The following is a 27,545-nucleotide window of genomic DNA, read 5'->3' as shown; positions in this document are numbered from 1 at the left end:
TCAACGCAAGAATAGAAAGAAGACTAAAAAGGAAACACCCAGCTGATCTCATAAAGGATATAAACTAAAAAACGCGAAGATGGCACCCCGCTGGGGGTAACCATCCACATGCTATTCAATCATATGTTATAACATTTTACCTAATGTCCCACTGGACAAATTGTAAAATTAAAAATAAACAATATAATAAAAAAAAAAACATTGATGAGATATTAAAAAATAGAAAAATGTTGGAATGGAATGGAGATCATAAGGATTAATAAGAATAATACTATAGCAAGTGTTAGTTGAACAATAGACTGTTTCATTCAGTGTTGCATGGTTAAAATACTAAATTATTCTTATAGAAGTTGAGCTACAGGGATTTCGGTTCTCCTATCAAATATGGGAATGTCAGATACAGGAAGTTTCCACGTTCGTCTGTCATACTTGGTGAGGAACTGTAATTTTGAATATGTGTGGCTGTCGCGACAAGGAGCAAGAGAGCTATGATAGTAGAATTAACGCTCCATATATCAGCCGCAAGTAGTAAGAATAAGCACTGTCGAGGAATCGCTTCATTTGCTAGTATCTCATAGACTTTAAAATTTCCTTGTAACTTATATTACTATACTGACTTTACTTAAAATATTTTTAATTGAGCGTATTTTTGTCGAAATTTTATTTTAGTCAATTATTGTTATACCGACTTGGGAAAAGAAGGAAGGTGTCTATGTCTGGCATGCATATCTTTTTGTGTATGTTCGCCGATTATTCCAAAACGGGTTGATCAATCAGGATGATTCATGTTGCATGTTGTACGATATGTTCTCCGGTCGGTCCCCTTAAAAAATTTTTCAACTTGGTAATCGTAACCTATTCCTCTTTAACTAATATTTTTGCAGCGATTTCGTGTACGTTTGTCGATTTCTTCAAAATGGCTTGACCAATTAAGATGATTCCTTCTGCATCCTATAGGGCATGTTCTCTCACTGATCTAGTAATAAAACCTTTTGGTATTTGTTTCTTGTAAACTATTTTTCTTTTTCTATTTCGTGAAAATCCAATTTTAATGTATGTCCTTCGATTATTCGGGATTGGATTGAGCTGTCGGAATGAAACCTTTTGCATCTTCTAGGGGTAAGCCACCGAACGGTTTCATTTGCAAAATTTGTTCAATTTGCTCATTGTTAACTATCGTTGTTAAAAACGAATTTGTTGTTCGTCAATTCCATTTAGATGAGTTCAGTGATTACTCTCCAATTGTTGCATTGATATCAACACGATCCCAAAGCAACACTTTGGCCGAGCGCTTTGAAATTGCATTTATTAATATAGACTTCAACTCGTGTTTGTCTCGCAGAAAACATTATTCTGCGAATTATTTTTCGGGCATAAGTCTACTTTCATTGCTAATATTCAGTGTGTTCGCTACAGGTGTAAAAAAATTTAAGGGCTGATTCTTGAAGCTAAAATAAGATGAAAATTAAGAATAAAAAGATTGCGTTTTCGGCTTTGTTTTTTAGTTATTGATAATTAAAAATTAATTGAAAGATGCCTGTGCACGAGCACACCTCGTTATACGAACGAAAGTAGTTAAGCCTAAACAGCTGAGTGCTCAGGCTGTGTAACGCCTTACCTCGAACGAATATAAACAAGAGGATTATGGTATTTGAAGACGTGAACCGTCCTGCCCAATGTTTTGTAAGAAACATCGTAGATTAAACATTATACTTGTCTACTCATTATCCCTGTCTGCTATTAAATGTTTTTTTTTTTTTATTATATTGTTTATTTTTAATTTTACAATTTGTCCAGTGGGACATTAGGTAAAATNGTTATAACATATGATTGAATAGCATGTGGATGGTTACCCCCAGCGGGGTGCCATCTTCGCGTTTTTTAGTTTATATCCTTTATGAGATCAGCTGGGTGTTTCCTTTTTAGTCTTCTTTCTATTCTTGCGTTGATCGTTTCCGTAGCCAGCCTGTTTGGGTGTGTTGTTATTCTTTCTCTGTACCTTTCCGCGTATCTGGGCTATTAAATGTGACCGAATGCTGTCTTGCACGAATCAACCATTTTGCGAGCTGGTGGCCACACGCAGTCCTTGTAGGCACGTGGGCTTAAGCCGTAAAGGATATGCATGAGTGTGTGCGCACATGCGTATGCTTGTAGTAAGTGCCTGCGTAAAGACAATGGAGTCTTAGCCAACGAATGTAAGCGAACGGGACAGCGAATGTGAGTAAACAACTCTTTTTCCTAGCAATAATATAATAATTCAACCCTCCGTAGCAGTCATCTGCTCTATCATCCCTACATATATATACACATGAAATAAAAAATAAAGAAACCAAAAGATATTACAAAAAAAAATTGTTTAAACTTATACTCGAAGGATTAATTAGGATATTGTTTTACGAAGTAATGTGCAATAATACAAATTAATATACAGCCAAATGAAAAATTATATTTATTCTTTAGTTCTCTTAAAGCTTTTGCTGTCGTTGCCAAAATGATACTTTCAGGTTTCAGAAAAATTTACCAAATGTCCAGCTGGACAAATTGTAAAGCACAAATGAAAATGAAAAGAATCCTTTACAAGTGTGACGACCATACCCAAATCCACGTCATTCCATACTACCGGACAGTGAATCGTTAGGCTTTGACCTGATCTTTGCACATGGCTCAACATTACACTTTCCCCATTACATAGGGCAATCAGGATCCTCTCCTTGCCCCTCAACACCTACAAACGCAACATATTTTTTTTTTTAGTTCTAAAAAAATTTTTTTTTATTATTTTATTGCAATTTTACAATTTGTCCAGTGGGACATAACGCGACATATAAAAACTGCAAGCATTCGACCACGAGACTAGTCTTGTGTACAGTTTTGGCCGTGATTTGAACAACTATTTTAACTTCGCTACTTCATTGTGTTACGTCGCGTAGGACACCTACACGCCATCCCTCGCTACCTGGCAGCCAACGGTCAACCTACAGCCATCCCGATTCTCAATAGACCCAATGACCCACCATAAAGACATTAGCCTTTAGCTGCATTGTCTCCACACTTGTTTGCCAGTCTAATTATATGTCTGGAGAATTCTCTAATTCGAGAAGTATTTGCAGTTTATGGCTGGGTCTTGGAAAGGTCCTTGAGTTCATTAGACGCTCTTAAGAATAACGGAGAAAGCGGACAGTCATCAGATGGGAAAAACCCAACACATGTCCATCATAAAAGGCTGTTCTTCCCATCTGGAGCAAAGTCCACCGCCGCTCTACGTTGATAGGAATCTTCTGCATATTCTGTTCATTAGAGCGGGTCATCACCAAACGGCATCGCGGATCGTTACCCTCACTTCCTGGACGAAAAGTGTGAATAACGAATCCGCGTTCTTCGGTCAAAGGACACACCCACACCAAGCTTTCCTCCGAGACACCTTAAGGGCAGCTCAGAAGTCTCAATCCAGTCTCTGTTTGAGTCGAGTTCAGTCTCTCACTCTCTCCAATTCTGAGTTCAGTACAATTCTCGGGAGTTCCAGTTCAGCACTCATCGAGCAAGTGGTCAAGCAGTCATCACTACGTCTCACTCGGTCAAGCCATCATCCAGTGTTCGGTTGAATACATTCAGTCAACGCAACGATACTAAGAGAGTCTCAGGTCGAACTCACCCGTCGTTGTTCGTACAAGCATTCACCATTGTATCACCGAAGTTGTTGGATCGATTAAATATATAGTAACCTGTCAACCGCAGCGTTATTTCAATTAATCACCCTTATTATCCCACAAGAAATAAGGGATCGTACGATTCGTGGCGTCGATTAGTCAATCGTAACGGGAATTTACGACTCCCGTTGGCGCGCTTCTTCGAGATCGCGTCTCCCCGCGAGCGTGCGAAAATACACATTGTAATATTATACTTAATCATTTTCGTGAATAAAAGCCTACAAAATTATAAAAGCACAGTCAAGTTACGTAATTGCTCAGCTACTCCTTTTTTTTTTTTTATCATTAATTTTACGTGACACAAGACTGTTCTAACTGTTTTCAAACACATCTGATGAGCAGCTTGTACGTTTTCTTAATAGACATACCCAATAATCCTTTCAGAAGGAACACCTTAAATACCAATGGCTATTAAATATTAATGGGTAATATTACCCGATTAATGGCTAAGTTAATAGTCCCTGGCTAATTATTTTATTCTGACTATTCTTTGTTATTTTTAGGTTTGGTAAAGGTATAATTTGTTGCAATATCGTTTGATGTTCCATTAGTCTATGTTTACGCAGTCACTATTCGTCACTAATTACTCTCGTTACAATGTTCTCTTTTAATACGCTAACAACACTCCTTGACAACGCTGACATACACCCGATATCTCCCAGGCAATCCGTCCACGATACTACAATATACTACATGTATAACCATTGTTCATATGTGCTATTATTTATTAATTATTTATAGAGGTAAATGATTAGAAAAAAATTCTCGAAAATTCCATGAAGCGGTTTGCGATGGTAGGTTTTCGATGAATATGCAGGTATAATTTTTAATTTACGATTTTTCTTTCAAAACAACGCGTAGGATGGTTTAGGTCATTAAATACTGTAATCTTCTTGCTTATATTCGTTCGAGATAAGCTGTTCGACGTGTACCGTGTGATTCGAGGTTCGATCCTATTAATACATCGAGCGTAATCTGTATTTAAAATTTTGTGGTATGGCCTCAAGTATTGCCATACCGCAAGCAATTTACGGTATTTTGCATCACCTCCGAGAAGGTTGCAATATATTTAATATGTTTCTTAGTTAATAAATGTGTAATCTAACCGTTGCTACATATGTGTCTAAATAAGATACAAATAAGATAGAAATCATTTAATTTTTTTTAGCCTTTTTCGATGTCGATAATATTTCTTTGACAAAATAATTAAATTAATTATTAAATTATTAACTATTAAATTATTTTTTATTTAATTTTTATTAAAAATAGTTACATATTTCAAACAGGATATTCTTATTAATTTTCGTCGAAAAGTTTTATTTTGTTCACCCAATTCAATATTAATTGTAGAACAAGTATAATGGAGAAAAAACATATTGTAATTTCATGTACTATTTTTACATATATATACAAATATACAGTAATTTCTAAGCGATCATAATGTTTCTTAATTTTAGTCAGTAAGTGTATTCATCAGTAAGTTTTCATATTTGAGTTTCTACAAAAGTGCTTGTAAATACTAGGCAGATACAGAATATTTAAAAATTCTGTTAATTATCAAAACTTAAAGAAAGTTCATATTATGAATATTTATACAAAACATAACGAAACATCATTCGTTTCATTAGTTATGATATCTACTCCCTAAGATCTAATTTTATGCATAAAGAAACATAATTTCTAACATCGAATCAACTTTTAAATTATGAAATTCTAATTAATTATGAGAGACCATCGTAACCTATTTTTTTCTTTGCATTATTAATAATCTGATTAATTTCCATTTTTTTAATGGAAGAGCTACGCGTTGAAATTTTCAGATCTTGTAGTAAATTATATCTTTACTAATCTCTCCGGCATCATAAAGGCTATTATTGTACGAGCAACGTGACCTATTAATTTAGATTTAGATTACACACTCGATTCTGGCGGTTTCAATTATTCACGCCTCTGGAGTGACTAAGCATTGGAAAGGGAATCAAAATTCGTTTCTATCATGTATTGTAATTATTGATCACGTAGCATATGTGGTCGAACTGAGTTATGCGCGCCAGCAGTATTGCCTGATTATATTTACAGCTGTTTCAAATCGATGTGCTAATGAGCTGGAGAATTAATTCCTACGAAATTGAAGACATCACTGAATCTATCACGGAAACCGTTCTTGTATTAGTCTTGGGAGAACTTACGCCAAAACTTTGGGTTTTTAAAAAATGGAATAGTATATCGATGAATAGTACATCAATAGTATATCATCACAGAGTTAATAAAATATGGTCAAAAACATTAATAATTGCCATCCACATTTTTTGGTTTAAATATCGTATTGATGTGTCATATAAATATACCATTTGAATTTATATTTTTTTAATTATATAACTAAAGTTCTAAACTTAAGGCTACTCACAAACTTTATTTCACTTATCGATCTGAGTGCCGCAAGCATTAATGACCAAGACCAGATATATACCGTTGAAAAATACAGCATTTTTTATCTACATGTGGAACTTCGTTCTCTTCGAAATAGTGTAGTTCGCTAATAGGTTAGTCGATAATTTCACCACGGCGCGTACTAATCCTTGACTTGATCCAAAGCAAAAGTACCATGCAACAACACTACAATTTTATCGTGCGAGTTTTACGATGTTAATGAGAGATTTTTATCCTACTTTCTTCTCTCACATTTTAGAACTGAAGTTTAACAGGCATGTTAGATTATGTTACGAAGAGAACGTATGAAAGTTAAAATTCTACGATTTTTGTTATATGTTGGATAATTCGATCGATTGGTTTCAGTAAGGCAATTATCGTATGAACACACCATTGCTTCTAATACTAGTAATGTTATAGATAGATATCATGGATATTTTCGAAATTATAACATAGCAATATTCTTAGTCTCAAATTTCGTATACGAGAGTTTATTCTATATTCTACATTACATTTATATTCTATATTCAATGTTCTATGTTCTATATACGATATTCTACATTCCATATTTTATATTCTGCATTCTACATTAATTCTACAGTTTCCGTTTTGCTACCTTTAAGCTATAAAACGTAAACATAATCGAGATATTTATACATAAATTTATCTGGCATTCGTACAAATTCATTTTATCCATCGCGACAGAAATAATTTCAGCTTTCCATCGACTGCCATGGCACGTACGGAACCTGATGTGCCTTAGCTTCGTACTTGAAAATCGTGGCAACGTTGAAGGTCGTGGCAACCTTGGAGGCAATGGCAACGTTGATGGACTTTGAGTTTGGTATTTCAGTCGCCGGAATAATCCGAGATTTAAAGCTATCCAAATTAGAATTTTCTCTCGTTGTTAAGGGCAACTGCAGGTAACTGCAAATGCGCGACGGCTTGTTTAAGGTTATTGAACTTTTTGCGAGGCGACGTTCGTTCCATCGCCGTTATAAAGCATCGTCGTTCGTATTTCTCTAATTTACGGTTTTAATTAAAGAGATACGCGAGGCAACCCGTCTTAATTAAATGACGCGCGACCGACCGGACAGGCGAACCATAAGTTTCTAATGTCGTACCGTGTATTCGTAACGATGATGAAAAATTCAAAGAAACTCAATTTATGATCCGTTTTGTTCCTATATGACGATTCGTTTCCACTCGAGGAAACGAAGCTTTAAGTGATACTATTGACCTAGAAAATAGGGAAAGAATCGTTGAAATGGAAACGCGAAAAGGAAGAGAAAAAGAAACGAGACGCTGACTTCGCGTCTTGATACGAATTGATCGAGACAAAAGGCTGGTCGACTTAAGTCGATGATAACGTAGGGTGAAAAGGTGTGAGGATGAAATTGCCGACGTTGAACGCATTCTTGGAAGTCAGCACAAAAGTTAAACGTTGAATACAGGAAGTTGTCTAATAACCTAAATATTCGAGCGAAGAAGTAAATAAGAAATTAGAATTGTAGGAGATGTGAAATGGGTAAAAAGTTATGCGATCTATCTGTGAAATTTGTGTACTCATACCAAGATGAAAAGAATTGAAAAGCGAAAAACGACTGCGGTTTTTAATTTTAAAATAAGAAGTACTAGAATACTTTTTAAAAGATGTTTTCGGATTGGGAATTTTATAAGTTACACTTTTATTGTATCGTCCTTTTGAATCCTTAATAATGCTTTTTCACAGAGTTTATAAATATGTCTACAAATGTCGTCCACGAACTGTATAAAAATTTAGAAATTAATGATTTCAAAAATTAAAAGAAATTTAGTTTATGTATGCCATAATACCAATTACACAAACGCTATAATGATACATATTCCTCTAGGATTTTCTATATTTTCTAAAATCGACTATCTTTATTGAAATTTCAACATCTTCAAACTTCTGAAACCTTTACTCACAATCAGTAACCGACTTTCATGAATATAAATCTGATTCCTATTTCTAATTACTGTAACATAATGTCGACTAATATACTAAAATTATCCACGCAATTCCTAAGCCGATTATTTTTAATTGCTCAAATTCCAGAAAAATTTTTTCAAAAGTTCATTTGAGTGCAGAACGCTCTCACAGCACACCTGTATCGTTCAATATCAAAGTACAATAAATAACCCTGAAATTCCGAAATCAGTTTCGATTTCTGAACCAGAAGAAAGGGTGAAAGTTCAAATTACTGTATTCGCTGAGATGCTCAGGCGGTCAAGAAGAGGCCACGTGAGATTGGATAGAGTGAGAGTAGATAGAGATTAATTCCGCCGCTAATTTAGCGGCAGCTAGTAAGTATTCTGGCTGAAGCATCCCCGTGGGTATCATGCAGGTTAACTCTCGGCTGCAAATAAAACTCGAGCAATGGAAAGAGTCATTTCCATTCGGCTTTTATTCCCGGCGTTTTTTGCTACGTTACTGTTAATTACTGGAAGAAAAGAAAAATAAAAGAAAAAACGATCCGGCGCGTGAATAACAAAATTGTCGCTTTGGCGTGATATCGCCACCGTTCGGTGAAGACCGGGACTAAAAAACTATCTCGCGTCGTTACGCGGTTTGTGCTTCAATATGAAATAGCCATGATTTTTGGAGAAAATAAAACTGAAATTATATATGATACAGTATAGTACATTTTATTCGAAATAGTGTATTAAATATCGATTATTTTAATGCATTAATAACTGAGGTGTACTCGAAAATTCTCTGATTGATTTAAATGCACTTCCTTCTCTTTCCCTGTAGATCCCTCTTGTAACTTAGATAACGTTTATAATGTGGAATTATTATATTATTATTTTTCATATATTAAATATAAGTACGTGACTAGTATAAGATATAAATTACTAAAAAATGAAAAGTTTAGTTTTTCTTATCGGTACGTCAATGATAATTTGTGAATAATGTATTATTTTAGTATTTGCAATGAATAAGTTGCATAATCTTTCAAGGCGATAAAAATAACGCGGATGTTATTTCTTTGTTTTGGCATAGTAGTTTATTTAGGATAAGAGTATTTCGATAAGACATTTTAAGTATTACTCCAAGCAAAATTAGTCGACGCTATAACAATTTCACGTTCGAAGAAATCATACGGCACCGTTGCTTCGGGTATATAACAGTAATATCACAATAAAAGCACGTTCGACATGGAGGCCATAAGTTATACGTTTTAAAGAAGCGCAATGTTAGCCCACTTCTACAGTGATTTCTACAGTGCACTTGTTCCACTTGCAACAACGCGTCGGCCAGCAGCTATAGTTCTTTTAAATATCTATGATTTAATTAATATATCCTTTGAAAAAATATTATACAATATCAAAAAATGTAATATATGACAGTAAACAATTAAAATAAACAATAAATCTGCTTATAAATAACCGAGATGTAAAATGCAATGTTAATTTCCCATTCCATGTAAAGATGGCAGTCAAATCGATCACGACGCTAGAAATCAGTCGATTGCAGCTCTATCTATGTAGTTTCTGAAAGGTATATAAGGCTGTGTCAGCGACGCCATGTTCAGATTGTAGGTGGCTTTCTGTGGTTGCATATACGTGTTGTCCATTATTTTCAAGTACTAACGTTTAATTATTTATTTACAAGATACATCGCAACACGAAGTGTTCTGTGCGTGAAGTGTGTTACAATTGATGTTGTGGCTGATTAATTTCCACTAGTGGTGTATGGAATAATTTGATCGACGCGAACTATTTTGTGACTTATGGACCTTCGTTTCTCTGGATTCTTTTGCTACCTCATAAATTGTTTACAAGTTGTTCGCGCTGCTTTGCGACTAAGCAGAGCTTGAAAAACGTGCTATTCGCGCTAGGAATACAATTTCCTTTTCAGGAGTCGTCCGCAAGCATCGGATGGACGTGATGCATCTTTACTAGAGGCATTTGCACGTTTTATAACCTGACAGACAACACATCCGAAGTTTCATCTTTATCATGTCATTGCATCTTTGACAAAGTATTATCGGTAAATATCCAAGCAATATACAACTTTCACACACTCATATGTTTCCGATCACGTGTAGAATTAAAAAAAGTGTTCGCTCGTTCAAATCAATCACTAAAAATGTTTGCATATTTTGTAAAATAATATATATTCTTGTAGACATAGAAGTTTTATTTCTGACCTATGTTTCTGCCCTATCTTTTTCAAGATTTCATAATATCATCACTTTATTACATTCTTGGACAAATTTACAAGCAGTTTTATATTAACTTCTTTACTGTTATATAGCATTTCAAAAATGTGATATTAATATAGATATCAAAAGTACTTTACGTACAATGATTATTGTTCTGTGATATTACACATGAGAATGATTAAGGGTTGATTAGTACTCTTTATGTCGATGTTATTCTATCAAATATGTTGTGTTTATCCGTATTTATTTTATTTGTTGTGTTAAAAAACTATATATAAATAAGATTTAATTAGTAAAGAGAACATATTTGTGTAAATTTGTGTCTAATGCTATATTTCATACAAACTACTTATTGAAACAATTTGTTTATTAAACACCAGTTTGATCATTTGCTATTATTTTATAAAGATGTGCAATTATTAATTTATAATTAATTGTTTTAATGATAGAAAGTCATATATCGGAATACAGTTCATTGTTGATATAATCAAGTGTTAATATCTATGTCAATTTTTGTAAATGTACGAACTTTTATGTTTAATTCATTGTTTTAAAATCAATGCAATTAAATATAATTGTCGCCTTGTTTCAGATCTAGAACAAATAAATGCGTGTCAAGATGTGGTCATCACAAGGTAATAACTCAAACTCAAATGCATCATCCAAAGAAGAAAAGAACCTACGTACATTGGGCATGACATCTGCTATTAGTGTAGCAGAACCAAAGCCCAGTGATTTTACTAGGACCAATGAATTAAAGGAGGCATTAAAGCCATATAATGTATTTGAGTCTGAGGCAGAGTTAAATCACAGGATGGAAATTTTAAGGTATTGCATTTACACTTATATTGTATAATATTGACATTTTGAACACTACTAACTATGTATTATGTTAATTGTTATGTTTGATTAGTAAATTAAACACACTGGTGAAACAATGGATACGGGACACAAGTATTGCCAGAAATATGCCATCCAGCGTAGCTGAACAAGTTGGCGGTAAAATATATACTTTCGGTTCATATAGGTTAGGGGTACATCACAAAGGTGCTGATATAGATGCTCTATGTGTTGTACCACGGCACATCTATAGGTCGGATTATTTTGCATCGTTTTTTGAATTACTGAGAATGCAAGAAGAAGTTACAGATTTAAGGGTATGTACTTTACACAATATCAAGTAATTATAACAATTATTTGTCCATTTAATCTGCATTTTCTTTACATAACATTTACACAGTGAGTAATGCAATTAATATTTAGAGTTATCATTAGTTGATTAAAAATAAAAATCTCTAATTAAATATATCAGAGACATATTATACATAAAATGTTTATTTGTTCAAATGTAAATTTTATAGTTATTTAATTGTATTATTTAACATATTTTAGGCAGTAGAAGAAGCATTTGTACCAGTAATAAAAATGAATTTTGATGGTATTGAAATTGATATGCTGTTTGCCAAACTATCACTTAAAGAAATACCTGATTCAATGGTTAGTAACTTACTAAATAATGTATATAATGTTTCTTCACTTTTTTATAAACTGCATATCAAATAAACTTTCCCCATATTTGTAGGATCTTAAGGATGACATGCTTCTCAAAAATCTTGATCAAAAATGTGTAAGAAGCCTTAATGGTTGCAGAGTAACAGATGAAATACTACGTTTAGTACCTAATATAGAAAATTTTAGGCTGGCACTTAGAGCCATTAAGTTGTGGGCAAAACGTAAGATAACCTGCTTTTTAATTTTCACATGTTTTGAGACGAGACAAGTGTTTTTTATACATTGTTTTATTTTCTCATTTTTAGGACATGGAATATATAGTAATGTATTAGGCTATCTAGGTGGTGTGTCTTGGGCAATGTTGGTTGCTAGAACATGCCAACTTTATCCTAATGCTGTTGCAGCAACATTAATAGAAAAATTTTTCCTTGTATTTTCACAATGGAAGTGGCCACAACCAGTGCTTTTAAAGCAACCTGACAATGTTAATTTAGGCTATCCAGTTTGGGATCCCAGAGTAAGAATCATTCTTGAAGAATAAATATAGATTCTTATAGAATAATTATTAAGAATTATTCTTAATATTGCTTTTGATTAAAATATATTTTATACTAATAAGCTTCCTAATTTAACAAACTTCTTTCCCAAGGTGAATATATCAGATAGATATCACTTAATGCCAATAATCACTCCGGCGTATCCTCAACAAAATTCAACTTTCAACGTATCAGTATCAACAAGAACAATTATGCAAGAGGCATTCGAAAACGGACTTTCGATAACAGAAGAAATTATCATGGGGAAAGCAACGTGGGATAAATTATTTGAACCTCCAAATTTCTTTGGAAAATATAAACATTATATTGTACTATTGGCGAGAAGTTTGACTGCCGAAGATCAGCTTGAATGGTGTGGACTTGTGGAGTCTAAAATACGACATTTGATAGGTAAAATATTAAACACATATTAAATATATTCAATTATATACAGTGGCTCACGAAAGTATTCGAACGGTTACATATGCAAACTTAAATGGCCGAAATAATGTATATTAAAGTAATTTGCTTAGACAAGCAGATGTCAATAGAAAGATGGAAGTCTTAAGATTATGTCAGTAAAACTTGAAAAGGATTCAACAACATAGGTAGGAGTTATGATACGTTTATTAGAAATACGCATTATAAGTGACTCACAAAAGTATTTTAACGCTACATATATTATTAAATTATTTAATATTAATATTTTGTTGGACCACCTTTAGCAGCAATAGTGTGTCTCGTTCGACGTTCCCTAATTGTAAACCAATGATTTTGTAAAACTACACTCAATGGAGTTTCATATTTCTATAATTTCATCTTTCAATACTTGCTTTGAGATTATCTGAAATTTATTTCATCTTTTTCCGATTTCAGCCCATAAATTTTCAATCGGATTTATGTCTGGACTTTGCGGTGCGGTAATTAACATGTGTGGTGTGTTATATACGATCCATTCTTTCACAATTTTAGCAGTATGGTTAGGATCATTATCTTGTTGGAAGTGGAAATCTTCCAATAATCCTAATTTACGGGCAATTTCTTTACGGTTATTTTTTAAAATATTTGAATACTTATATTTACCAAGTATTCCATCAATAAATATCAAATTTCCGGTGCCACTGGCAGCCATGCATCTCCACACCATGACCGCTCCACCTCCGTGTTTCACTGTTTGATGTAAATGTCGAATTTCCAATTCCGTATTTGGTTTTTCTCACACATAATTTTGACCATCTGATCCAAAAATGTTGGCTCGTCCGAAAAGATGACTTTATCCCAAAAAGAATTATCTTTATTAATATAGGTTTTTGCAAAAGTCAATCTTTTTTTATGATTTGCCGCATTAATATATGATTACTTTCGCGGTACTCTTCAATGAAAATTTCGCAAGATTTATCGACATAATTCCGGGTGGACTTCTTTATGAAACATATCAGCTATCATACTTGCGAGTTGAGGAGCGGATGTAATAGGATTTTTTTTTAATTCGCGAATGATAACTTTCTCTTCTCTTCCAGTCAATTTCTTTGGTATACCTGATCGAGCTTTGTTTGCAAGTGTTCCCTCATTCTTTGACTTTTTTATGATATAATGTATTGTGAACTTACTTCTGTTCACAATTCCGGCAATCTTGCTATATGATTTTATTATTATATATTATTTCTCTTTCACACTTTTTTGTTTCATACTTTTTGGTATTCATTTTAAATACTATTGTGCACACTTTTACGTTACTGTTACTGAAACGATATCCTAATATCAAGTAAATGTACCAATATTTTCATTTAGTAATGTTTACATTCGGTGCAAAGGAAGATGAAAAACTATCAACAGTGTTACAGCGTTTGAATACTTTTGTGAGACACATATCACGAATGTTTCTAATAAATGTATCATAACTCCTGTCTATATTATTGAATTGTTTTCAAATTTTACTGATGTAATCTTGAAACTTTCCCGTCACTATAGATACCAAATTGTTTTAACAAATTAGTTTAGTACACCTCATTTTATTAATTGAAATTTGTAAGTGTAAGCGTTCGAATACTTTCGTGAGCCACTGTATGTAGATATGATAAAGTTCGTCGATAAACGTGCATTAATTATTATTATAACAGACGAGGTGTTGTACAAAAAAATTAATCGAACTATCCAATAAGTTAAATTATTTGTAATCGAATAAATAATGCGTTAATTTTTGTTATTTATCAATTCGCATAAAAAGTTTTAAACACGATCTGGCTATTATATTTTTTATTACTTACGGTTTGCACAATATCTCGTGAATTTATAGATAACTTCAAAGACGATGCATTGGCTGCCTTGTTATTAGTTTACCATATCATGTGTTTGTTCCAGTTAAATGACGTAGATTAAAACAGGTTACTTTTATTGCTGTTATTACAAGTTGTGTATAGGTTTTCATATTACAAGTTTATGCATCCTACGCAGGAGTAAATGGACTCTAGATCAATGAATTGTATAAGCTTCTGTCTTAATCTGTGTCTATCCTAATCATAAAAATTTTGACTTTGAATATTTATTTTGTCGATACTGCAATGCTAATAATCCGCGGGTGCCAAAATGGCAAAACCCTAACTCTTAAAAACAGGTACTCTGGAAAGAAATCCACACATTACATTGGCACACGTGAATCCGGAGGCATTTCCACCGTTAAAACCAGAACCGGAGGGACACTGCTCCATGTGGTTTATCGGCTTGTTATTTGCTAAAAGCGAAAATTTAAACATCGATCTAACGTATGATATAAAATCGTTCGTGGATTCAAGTAAGTATATTATGACATGTGTAATTAAATAATTTAATTTTTAATTTTCGTATATACCCATAAACCTATAAAATTATAGTTCTGAGGCAAGCGGAACAATTGAACTTGTTAAAAGATGGTATGTGGATTGAAGCAAAACACGTGAAGAGAAAGGATCTTCATACTTATGTATCTCCTAGTTTGCTCAAACGAGAAAGAAAAGTAATTCATTTTTCCTTTAATCTCATTTCCCTTGTTTATTTACTTGTGCACTTGTTTATTAATGATTTCTTTCTTACAGATTTCTGGCAATGTACATAAAAACGGAAATATTGCTGGGAACGGTAACACTGGTGGCGTTTCTCCACGAAACCAAGGGGATTTGACGAACAGGAAGAGACTCTCCGACCAAAGCACAGACGCATACGGAAAAAAGCGAAGGGTCACCGATAATGAGCAAGCAGTAGCCCATGTAGGTACTGAAAATAAAATATTATTAATCATTATTAATTAATTATCTTTGTTTTGATATATAATGTAGGATTATTTATTTAGAATTGATTAAACAGGAAACGGTGGTTATTTAACGTGAACTGAATACAATAATGTGCTATAACTAAGACAATTAAATAGTTAATTTACAACTCTCGTCACCACGGTTCCAACGCTCTCTTTCACGCGGACCACACTCTCTGACTTCCCAACTCACGACTGACTGTTGACGACAAATTGTCTTTCTCCCTTAAGCATCCTTTTATCTTTTCTCATAGCCTCACCACGTACGTGTTTCGCAACCGCTCGTGACCATAGTCACGTAGGCCTTTTTTCCGCGTAACTATTCGACTGAAAGACCGACGACACATTGATGGGCCTGCCAGCACTTAGGCTTTTTCGCGACATTGTTTATGGTTCATCCGATATTTCTTAGGCCATTTGTCCACGATACTACAGCAATATTTAATAAAATTTTATTTATAGGGAGAAGACGGGTCGCTAGTTGTTCAGTCTTGTGGGGAAGACAGTAATTCCGGATTTAGCTTGGATGAATACAAACAAACGTTGACAGCTACTAAGGATGTAAGATATTGTACATGTAATGAACAATAATTGTCATATAACAGATTAGGTAACTACATATAAAAATAGAGCAGCAATAGTAAGATAATTTTGGATTTGTTGGAGAAGACATTAATTTTTAACGTAAATCGGAATCTTGCGGAGGTAAGGAGCGGAGAATATAGCAGTATCGATACATTCAATTTATTTGCGACGTCCCGCTTCTTTCTCTTACTTTCTCTTACTTTGGTTTTCCCAACAATCTTAATACTTTAACCGTTTCGTTATTTGAAATATTTTAGGAAGGGCCTACTGGTGCATCTACGGTAGCACAGGAAGGATATGTTTGCACTTGACCACTACAGGATTACTACCTCACGTCGATCCACAGATGCTCCTCTGGGCCATCTAGACTGTAATCGCTTCTCATGCAACCATCCACTGCCCACTGTAAGTCCCCTGTTTCGTAAAAACAAAGCAACGTCATGCGTTGGAGAAAACTACCCGTTGGAGTCAATCGATGCACGATTATGTGACAGACGCTCTAATTTTAATATTTATGAACAACATCAACAGTCAATGGAAACAATTGGACAACAATGGAAAAAAAGCCACTAACAAATGATTGTGCCAGTGTCTGTGATGTTACTTTTTTTATCATAAAAATCGCGTTGGTCATTTTGGAAAGTCGCGACCGAAGAGTTAGTAATAACCAAATGGAGCATTGCTATGTCTCTAAGGTACATAATTTTTTTATATTTCATTTTGTACATATTACTTATAATAATTTTTATCCATAAAATTATTGAAAAAAAGAAAGAAAAAAATTAAAATAAAAGGAAAAAAGATAAAAGAGACACGGTGTCAGGTTTAGGAAAATAATTCGTGTCATTGCGCTGAAATGTGAATAGGTAATGATATTTTGATTAAATGCTTCTATTAGGATTTTCAGCTAAATGAAAAGAAAAGGGAAGAAAGAAAAGATTCGATGTTGCGAGAAAGAAACGTATTCTTGTATAAAAAGCATTTCTTTAATGCATAAGTAGATAAGAGATAAAAAAAAGGATGTACGTTTCAGTTGTAAATAATTTATGCAACAAATCGTTACTCTCGCGTCGGTGTAAATTATATGAAACAAACAGTGTCTCTTTAAGTTTGTAAGAGTATAATCGTAGTATGATAGTAGATCTTAGTTTCTTTAATTATTTTATAATATTTTTCAACTATTTATATTATCTATACTAAACGGATATCTCTCCTGAATATTAGTTGCTGTACAAGCTTAATTCTAATATATACGGCATTCTCTATATTTTTCACATAAGATGCCTGAAAAAATTATTTTTTTCTTTATCGTAACCTATCGAGTAACAGAAGGAAAATCACCGGCACTGGCATAAGAAATTGAATGTTTCATTTACAGAAGAATCATCGATTATAGCATTAATTAGATTCAAATATATGGTTACTCATAGTTAATACTCTGTAAATGAAACACCTGTAATTAAGCCATTGACTATCTTTGTTAACGATCGTGTTACGTAGAAGATATGTTTCGTATGAAGAGTCGCTTTTTAGTTTTTATTCACAGAAAACGAAGTTATAGCTTTAACAATGCAACATGGGACTGGCATCTGGATTATTCAAATCATCTATATCACCTATTGGTGAGTTTTTCAGGTGTTCGACTGCCTTCAGTTCCCTTTCAGTTTAGAATTATATCCTGTAATGACCCCGATTCTATCTTTTTTATCGTTTCATTGCTTTCCTTTACGAATTACCAACTGTGTTAAAGGCATGTCGGTTATTAACACACGTTTCGAGGTGTTTGATGTTCACTCTTTAATAATAATAATATATGTATAAGTATCGATACAAACGATACATTGAAACGTATAGGTTAATCTCAGAAACTAAGTATTTGCAGGGTAATCTTCGTGATATATATTTACATACAAATTATGATTTTTGTATCGACTCGTGTATTAATATCGCGACACAAATTAAATAGTTGTTTCTACATTCATACAATTATTATCATTTATTTTCACACCATATTCTATATTTTTGTTTCATAAGTCTTTTTCGAAAATATGTGATTCGATTAAGACTTATTTCGATACTCTGCGAATACTATAGTTACTTCTATTGAGATTAGGGACCATTTCGTTATTTGTACATATTCGTCGTAATCTTGAGATCATTTCATTTCCTTATACGGCTTCTTTCCTCGTGTATGGTTTACGTTGCGCCAATTGAAGTGTAAATGTATAGTCGAGAAATTATGCTGTATTAGAAAATGGCTTTCCTTCATTTTTTCCGTTATAGCTTCAGTTATGGTATAGTTAGAATAGTGTATAATAGGTAAGCAATATGTTATATTATTTATAGCGTATTCTATCAGTTTGTTATGTTATCCACTCTGTTCGATTAATACGAGCATTCGAGATTTTTACAGATCTAGGCAAATGTACATAAAAATTCCGATTTACATGTAAACTAAGATTTTTTAATCCAGAATAAAAATTTTTCTTACAGAAGAAATATGGACAATCTATTATGCTTTCCGCTACGAAGGATATTATTTATTTTGCTGTTTATATGAATTGCTTGCTTTATCTGTAAATATTTCATTCCGATATGAGAATGGATCTCGATTCGATGTTACACATTTTAATATTTAAAAAAGAGAGAGAAAAAAAAGAAAAAAGATATTTATATCGTTAGTGATTAATAATTTCTATTCTGTATTAATTTTACATTTCTTAGATGTAACAAAGATAATAGAAACAAAGAGTTATATTTGCAATATTATTTCGGACTCGTTTTACAAAAAGTTATTTTCTTCTTTTGCTTTCGTAGTTGAACACATTAAACTCTATTCATTAATCTCAGCTTAGTGTTACATTAGTGAACTAGATTTATTTTTATCAGATTTAACACTTGCGAATTTTTTCTCAATATAATATTGATCAAAATTTGACAGCTATTATATTTCTCGATTTCACAGTAAAATATTATTACAAATCTAGTGGTAATGATCTTGGCCAGCAACTATTTCAATGTTGTATCTAAAAATAATACTTTCTTGTGATGATTGAATTACGAAATATCCTCGTATTCTCGTTTAGCTTGATATTGCTAGTCTGATAGTTGTTTTCAAAAACTGACCCCAAAGCAGTGATAAAGTCATAAAAAGCTCACATAATATGCAGAGAAGTGCCTCACAACATACTTACATTTCGTAATTAATCGATAGTTTAAGGAGACCCTCTATAACGTATATCTGCTTTGAAAGTTACATTTGTTTCATTTGCTATTTACTACACGAATCTATGTTACCACTGTATTCTTACGACTTTACAATCCACTTACAACAATGGTCAGTTCCTATTTCTTGAATAAGAACGAAGGGTATAATCAATTACAACCTTTATCCTTATAGACGAATTAAAATCCGGTTATAGAGGGTTAGTAGTTACACATTAAATTTGTGTAAAAATCTATGTTTTTTAATTTTTTTAATAGATGCTAGATGTTTCTCGGTTGCTCGTTTGTCTTTTAATAAATAAAATTTTTTAATTGTCGTAATACTACTCCCATGGATCGAAAATATAAAATACGTTATTTATATTTGACGTAAGTTCCTCTTTAAATTCAGTTTCTTCCATTTTTCGCCATTTCATAAAATGGACTCGAAAACGACTAGTTATCGTGCAATACATAAATTTCTAAGAATTTTCGACTGATTCTTTGGTTAAACGTAGCGATAATCGATTAGAAACTTTAAACGTATACTTGATCGGGAAAGGGAAAGTTACGATTATAGAGAAACATTTTCTTTGAAAAAATACACGTTTCGTGAAGCCAAGTGTGCGCTCGTATAAATTAGCGTTTCAAAGAGTTAGAAATCGGCATACCAAGCTTTGCGCGTATTTTTTCTAACAAAATCATGTCTTTAATCGAGACTTTTCCATTGCTTATTGATAATTCTGTTACTAAATTAATTTTCCAAGTTTGGACGCGACAGCAAAGATTTTTCGAGTATCTGTTAAGATACGATTAGATTAAGTATGGCAGCTTATAATGCTCAATGAAAATGCTCAGGAAACAATTTTCTATGATTAAATCGTATTACAATATCAACGAATTTCATAGAATAATTAAAAGTTTCATGCTGCTTATACTCAATGAATATTTTTTAAATAGTCCAAACTTTTCTCATTGAATAGTTTTGTTCAGCATTCAGTTTTTGAAATCTCACACGACTTCTGGAATTCCCATTATCTCTTTATTACTAATGTAGTTCTCAATAATATTTACTAATATAATTACAAAAGGAAAACGCTATACTTTCGTGTAGTCAATTTACTTATTGTTATTATAGTTATAATGATAGCAGTTGCTATTTTCGTTAATTATCACTAATATTATTATTTAATTTTTTGCTATCGAAATAGGACATATAACGAAGAACAAACGTACATCGTAATAGTTCAACGTTACCTAACAGAGAAAACACGCGATTGCAATGACGTGAATAGTATCGTGAGATTTTACACAATACTATCAGGCAGATTAATATAAGCAGTGAACATCAATATTATCCTCGCACGTAGTAACAATAAGTGGAAGAAAAAATTCTTTCGTTTCTTAGAAAAAGGAAGAAAAGAAAACGAATGAGATCGTGCACTCGAACTCCATTCACGTATTTTTTCGTTCTGAAACGTCAGACATGTCTATAACACATTCGTATATTCTCGATCAATTCTCGAGAACGTCGTGTCGTTCTCTCTGTGTGTCGATGCGACGTTCTCGAGTCGATAAACGAATAAAACAATTAAAAAGCACCCCCAAAAAGCAAACAAAACGAGTAGATAAAGATAAAAAACGAAACGGTGAACACACCATCCGTAGCACACCTCTCTCTTATACAATATAAACGAATAAACAAAAAAGAAACGAAAAATTCGAAAAAAATTGCCGAGGGCAAGACTAAGTCTATCGTTTAGAAACGAGTGTTTCTGAGAGTGCGCGGAATAGTAAAAAATTTCAAAAGTTTCTCGACCGATCTAGAATTCTTCTCGGGCGTTGTCCTGTATTATAACTCTCTTTTTCTCTCTTTCTTTCTTTGTCCCTCTCTGTCTGTCTCTTTCTCTCGCTCTTTTTCTCTATTTCTTGAACACAACGCGAAAAGAACTCAGAACGAAAGACATTTAGTGAACTCTCGCTTCCATTAACCGCAAACACACAGAGAACAGTACGCACGAATACATACATATAGTTCGAAATATACAGAGAACAGACAGAATATTGTACATGAAGTATCGTGTGTACACTTAACGTGCATATTCGTACACAGAAACACATACACCAGAGGACCTCGTGCACAGGCAAACGCACGATTTTATACGGAACATAATTGTGGGAGGTAACCGCGAATGCATCTGCGAGGCTGCGTATTAACATGTGAACGTGTGAGTCAGTTTTGTCTGAATGAAGAAAAAAAAAAGGAAAGAAAGAAATAAACAGCATCGAATACATTACCATGTGTTTATGTGCTTGTATAGCATACACAGGCTGTCACGATATACCGACCGACACGGTTCCGTTCCTAAAAATCTCCATGCACGCCCGTGCGAATTGGTATGGATTTAATTTTTAGTTATCAAGAATCGTACATCACAGCCACAGGACACGCATGTGAACGAACCGTTCTAATCGTGGCGAAATTCTTTTACGTTCTCCGTACCGACGAAGAAGTCGTTTTGTGCGATATGATCAACTTTGAGAAATAAAAAATGATAACCGCGAGGGAGGAAAGGGTGAAAAAGCGATTCTCGATATACACTAACTTGCTCCGCTGGGAATGAACACGAGCTATTAATAGCCGCTACCACGGAGTATCGTTCGAACGCTTTATTATTTACCTGTATTATCGTTCCATACTTATCCTTTAACTTCTCTTTCCTTCTCTTTTTTCTTTTTTTAATTTTATAATCACCATGTATTCGTTTAAAACAAATTTATCAGTATAATGTACCTTTGTTTACGACGACATCTAGACGATTCGGCCATGACTGCTAAGAATTCGCTCCATACCATCGTACACCGAGCAAGCAACTAACCATCGTCTGGTTCGTTGTCCTGCGATCGTATAAGTCGCGGCCGTGTATCTCTGTTCTGAAACGAAACGCGTGCAAAGCCTTTGCCGTCTGTTTCTTTTCCATGTCTGAATACCTCGTGGAGGATCAGCCGTGTCTCTCAGGATCGGCGTCAGAGGTACATGACGATGCACACTGTTACTTAAGTTCCTGCCACTGAAAGTGTACACACGTGCTGTAAACGTGCTTGGATCGCAGCGGACCGTGTGGCGAGAGATCGGTGTATCGTGAAGGCCGTATGCGCGTTAGCTGTTACTCCATTCGTAGGATCGAGGTCGTTTTAAAGAGATAACACACGACGGCAGGGTCCACGTGCTTCGACCTGGCAATAGGGACGATTATTTACCGTGAAGCACGAGTTATATGCATAATTTGTATCCCCCTCGGCAGTTGTACACTCTGTATCTTTCTTGAATAAACCGAAATAAATTTTTCTTTTAATTCCTTCAGCCAACACGTACTTGTGTTCGACGACGATTAGATAGAATGATACATTCCGAGAGCTTGATATACGTATATCGCTGGTACGTTGTAAACCACGTACAAGTGGCTTCCAATAGAAAAAAATTGATTCCGACAGATTCGATCTCTGTAGTCATTCTATCTGGGCGACGTTGACGTTTATTCTTTTCAGACCTGGCACTTAATTCTAGTTCGGTTAATAATCGTCGATCGTACACCGTTTACCGTATCATAAGAAGATTGATAGTGAAAGTAATGTTTTAGGGATATGAAGGAAATATATAATTTCATTGATTAAAGTGATTATTACTAAGGGAAATTAAAGAAGTTGAAAGGTTACGAAAGATGAGTCTTTTATCACAATAGAAAATTATAGTGCGCGTTTAACAGCTTTACGTTTAATATTTAAGAATTGAATCTATCGTTTCACTGTTCGATTATAAGATCAAGTCGTATATCCGCAATTAATGGTTCGAATAATTTGTTTCTTTTTATATGTTCAATAAATTCAACAAGTTGAGTTGATCCTTGTAATCATTCAAATAATACTTTTCAAAACGGAGAGATATGCCATCGATGCTTTTACTATCTACAAATAAGTTGAAACGTGTAAATTATGTATCTACTAAACAAATTTAGTGCAAGAATTTAATAATATTCAGTGATGTTATATCTGGAAAATTACTCACAACGCCAAATGTTTCTAAGGAAAACACGTAAAACTTGCCAGCGGTAAGGTATGATGGTTTCTGCGATCGAGCGATACAAAATATTAAAGATCGCGTGTATTGTTCCGGTAAGTCGTACCAGTTTATGAAATAGCAAGCCACTTGCATTTCACTACTCTGGAAGCGATGCAGTTAGTACTTTTGTTGAAATTATGAAGTAATGAAATTTTAGTTAGTTGTGTGCTTTTTGATTTACGGTGATCATTTTTGAATTATTGAATTATTATATTTTAATGGTTGTAACATGAGAAATATTGAAATAAATGATAAAAACTACTTTTCTCTATGTATTGTTTTTGATAATTACCTCGCTAATTAGACACTCCCCCAAGAAACAGTAGGAGAATGCTAATAGTATAACAGCGCATGAGTAAATTATAAAATGTATGGTATTTATATCTTCTCCAGAGTCGGTCGTCTATAAAATTTTACTTATTTATTTTAAAACAATAATAAATTGAGAGTGTAGAATAAGCAAGACTTCCTTAAAGCCATTAAAAAAACCAAGAAAAGATTGCAAAGTAAATTAAATTACAAATAAATTAAATACAGGAATACTACAAAACGTAAACGATTATGTCCTTACCATGAGTAATTGGTAGACCACGATGCATAAAGAGAATATTAATCCTAATGTCTGTATAAACATCAGAGAGCTAAATGTCTTTGCTAAAATATTTGCCAGTCTGCAATTAAATTAACAATAACATTTTCAATCAGATCGTACCAGGTCAACGAAGGAATTTTATTTTTATGTTCATCGACTTACTGAAGAAGTTCGATGTGTCGTTCAACGAGCGCTCTCATTTCTGGAGAATATATTTGCGGTTCAATACTGATATTTCTGACACGATGTGCCAGAATTGAAAGTTGACTACAAAGGTGAAACGTTAACGTCACCAAAAGACTGTCCGCGCCGGTTGCACCGATTGTTAACAACATACTTGCTGGTATTAAATAAACGCACAATAAAGCGTATGATTGTACTCCTGTCACTTCATAAATGTTATTTACTTTCATCGGTAACTCGTAAGGAAGCGTACAATTATTGAATTCTGCGAATTAATGTGATATGTTAACGAAACGTAAATATATACTCAAAATATAACGTATAGAGTCAGTTCACGATTTTATAGACAATATTAGAAAAGTCGTCTGTAGTTGAAGAGTTAATAATCTTTAGTTAATAACCTTATATATATTATTAATAATATATTAATACTAAAAGCTTTGATTTTACAAAAGTACAAAAATACAAAAAAATACAATATTCCATCAAACTCACTTTCCACTACTTATACCACTTATCGAAAATGAAGAGAAGGAAGACCGAAGAAGAGCATCGAGTACATAAATTCGCGTTTGCTTGACCGTCGAACGAAACTGTGCTGGAAACGACCGCGAAAAAGAGAATCGCACAGTCGGTGGTCGTGCAAAATCTTCGACAAACTGTGACAGGCTCGTAAAACGTAACCGTTTTGTGTATCGTGAAGGAAGTAACTGTCGCCTTGGAACACCATAAAGCTGCATACGCGAGGTAACTGTACGCGTGATCGTATGGATACGGATATCGAATGCGTTTCCTGGATCTGGGCGATAAAGTTCGCATTAAAGTCTTGATTTATCCTGCATGAGTATTCGCGACGCGTTGATAATACCTGCCGGCTTAATAAAACCGCTACTTTTACCACTTTTTCCATCCCACAATCCACGTTGTTTTACGTTTTAAGTTTGAAACATCAAGCACCGATTTCCGAATTTAAAATTAAGTTCTTGTTGATGGGAATTGAAATGCTCGGCATCGCACAAATACATATTTTCCTTGACTTAAAGTACGGAAAATAAACCAAAAGGCAATTAGAAATAAACTCTACCTATTCACGCATCACATTTACTTGTTAAATTATCTTCATTCATTTTACCCTCAGATTTAAAAATTTTACACAATGGACGATATAGAGCATTTAAGGAATAAAGAAATGTTTCGGAGCAAAAATATGCACAGAATTCACATTAATATATTTTCCAGTTATTTGGTGACACTAAATCAAAAAGTAATCAAGAGTAGCATCTATCCATATATCACATTGACTCCCACTTGTTATCAATAGATTATTCTTACTAATATCATTCCTCTTTGAATAAGAATATCAACATTCTGAACTTCGTCGATCGACAGAATCAATCTATTCTCTCGAATTATAGATACCAACCACCGAATTACAGATTGAACTTACTGGATAAAAGACAGCTGACGATTGGTTTGGCATAAAACAAGGTGGGCACGAAGAATAAAGACAAGGCCGACGAGGTGGAAAATAACGTGGCGGCCACGCTGTACCAAACGACCGTTCGCCTTTCCTCTTCTGATCTATACAATCCAAGCTTCACGTCCCTTTTCACGACCGTCAGCAATGGTAGCACGAGATGCATGTTCAACCGAAACATCATGGCCTTCAGTACTATCAAGATGGTCGGGAACGATAGCGTGATATTCTTCAGCGTCTTCTCAAGGTCGTGTATATTCTGCAGCAGCGTCACAATCTCCAACCAGGTGAAGATCACGACGTACGTAATGTAGAAGAAAAATCGAACGTCGTTACGATTATGCGGCCATAGCCCGGATAAGTTCAAGAGTCGTTTGCTCCACGAGATCACGTTCTCGTCGTAGAACAGTTCTACGTACGACGATATCGGCTTCTTCATTCTTAAAGACGTGACAACTTGACTCAAGACTTTTAGCTTGAGGACTGCTACAGTATCGAATTGCAATTGTCCAGGTGTTACTCTTTTTTCAAATGTCATGTATATTGTAATTTATGGCTCTTAGAATGTCTTAAAAATTGTGTAACACGGAGATTAAGATCCTTTTCGTGTCGACTGTAATCCGATGTACATATTGAAGGATGGTAGAATAACACATGGCAAAAGGAACTAGTGTTATAGCTTTTGATACGATTCGTAAGAATTCAGTTGCTCTTTAAGTATGTATATTCGATATATTTGATCAATAGCGGCAAAAATGTTTCTGAACTTATGATACTTCTCTTATAACCGGTAATTAGATTTTTCATAAAGACAGTAGAGAAGAGACAGTTTGTATCGGAAAATTAGAGATTCTCGTGAGTCTTTTCGATCGATATTATTTGTCTATTAATGAGTAATTACATATTCTCTGATCGCTGTCGTCTCGAGGCGAGACACGCCATTGACGCGAATTGTTCGAATCGCTGTCGCAATTTTGTCACCGACGTATCTGCATACGTTAGGAAGTTTGAAGCGACAGTCGAAAGTGAACTTCGAAAGTAAACTTTGATAGCGAACACGTAATAGACCAATTACTATCTTCTCCGCTATTTGCAATTAGTAACTTTTCTCTTGCGCTCGCGGCCAAGGCGCTATTATTTTTTTACACTTGCGTTTATTTCGTTCGAAACGTTCGAGTTTAAGATAAAATACGTAACATTTAATGTGTAGCGTTGGTCTGAGGCGCAACATTGTATCGACTAGAATAAATTTCTATAATATTATGTAATAGTTAATATAACAATGATAATCTATAAAAACGCATAGCGCGGCGTTAAAGTGGCATTAATGTAAGTGTTAATATTCTGTACACTCGAAAAGAAAAAAATTCATTTTGTCAAAAAGCAAGTTTATTTAGTATGTTATTTAATATATTACAAAGAAAATAGGATTATATTGTTCCTAAAATGCCAAAAGCACAGAGTTTCCTGTATATTTATGTAGACTTGTACATACAAATCCATACGAGAAACGAATGCCAAAATTTACTTAAAAGAAAGAACAGGAGAAGTAACAAAATTTTCAAGAATTTGTGAATTATCCTTGTAAGTAATCCAATAAAACCTACACCTGCGAATTCTACCTAATTATGTTACATATTTTCAATTCACATACCGTCCAATAATTTTACCAACATTTCTTCTACCGCTACTAACCAACTATTAATTCAGTCAAAAATTA

The 27,545-nt window shown here is 33.8% G+C and overlaps 2 protein-coding genes across 4 annotated transcripts; one reads left to right on the top strand and one right to left on the bottom strand.

Moving 5' to 3' along the window:
• Positions 1-9,710: 9,710 nt before the first annotated feature.
• Positions 9,711-22,822, top strand: LOC122570488 (poly(A) polymerase type 3). Of its 3 annotated transcripts, XR_006317834.1 has the most exons (13): positions 9,711-10,155; positions 10,923-11,158; positions 11,244-11,487; positions 11,723-11,827; positions 11,913-12,063; positions 12,148-12,359; positions 12,492-12,789; positions 14,993-15,169; positions 15,249-15,370; positions 15,450-15,620; positions 16,127-16,225; positions 16,507-16,654; positions 17,783-22,822. XR_006317834.1 is itself a non-coding variant. In XM_043732904.1 (12 exons), the coding sequence occupies exons 2-12, from the start codon at positions 10,938-10,940 to the stop codon at positions 16,558-16,560; spliced, it is 1,854 nt and encodes a 617-aa protein (XP_043588839.1). In that variant the 5' UTR covers positions 9,711-10,155; positions 10,923-10,937; the 3' UTR covers positions 16,561-22,822. The 3 variants fall into 3 exon arrangements, 1 of the variants encoding a protein (XP_043588839.1); XR_006317843.1 differs by having other exon boundaries at positions 15,450-15,624; positions 16,507-22,822; XM_043732904.1 differs by having other exon boundaries at positions 16,507-22,822.
• Positions 19,764-27,438, bottom strand: LOC122570580 (odorant receptor 2a-like). Its single transcript, XM_043733117.1, has 6 exons — positions 25,796-27,438; positions 24,328-24,613; positions 24,145-24,244; positions 23,866-23,976; positions 23,520-23,675; positions 19,764-23,419 (listed from the first exon to the last, which is right to left on the bottom strand). Exons 1-6 carry the CDS (start codon positions 26,361-26,363, stop codon positions 23,369-23,371), a joined length of 1,272 nt encoding a protein of 423 aa, XP_043589052.1. The 5' UTR covers positions 26,364-27,438; the 3' UTR covers positions 19,764-23,368.
• Between the last annotated feature and the right edge of the window lie 107 nt (positions 27,439-27,545).

Source organism: Bombus pyrosoma, linkage group LG1 (assembly GCF_014825855.1).
Source record: "Bombus pyrosoma isolate SC7728 linkage group LG1, ASM1482585v1, whole genome shotgun sequence".
NCBI lineage: Eukaryota > Metazoa > Arthropoda > Insecta > Hymenoptera > Apidae > Bombus > Bombus pyrosoma.
This window is presented reverse-complemented; position numbering and strand designations above follow the sequence as displayed.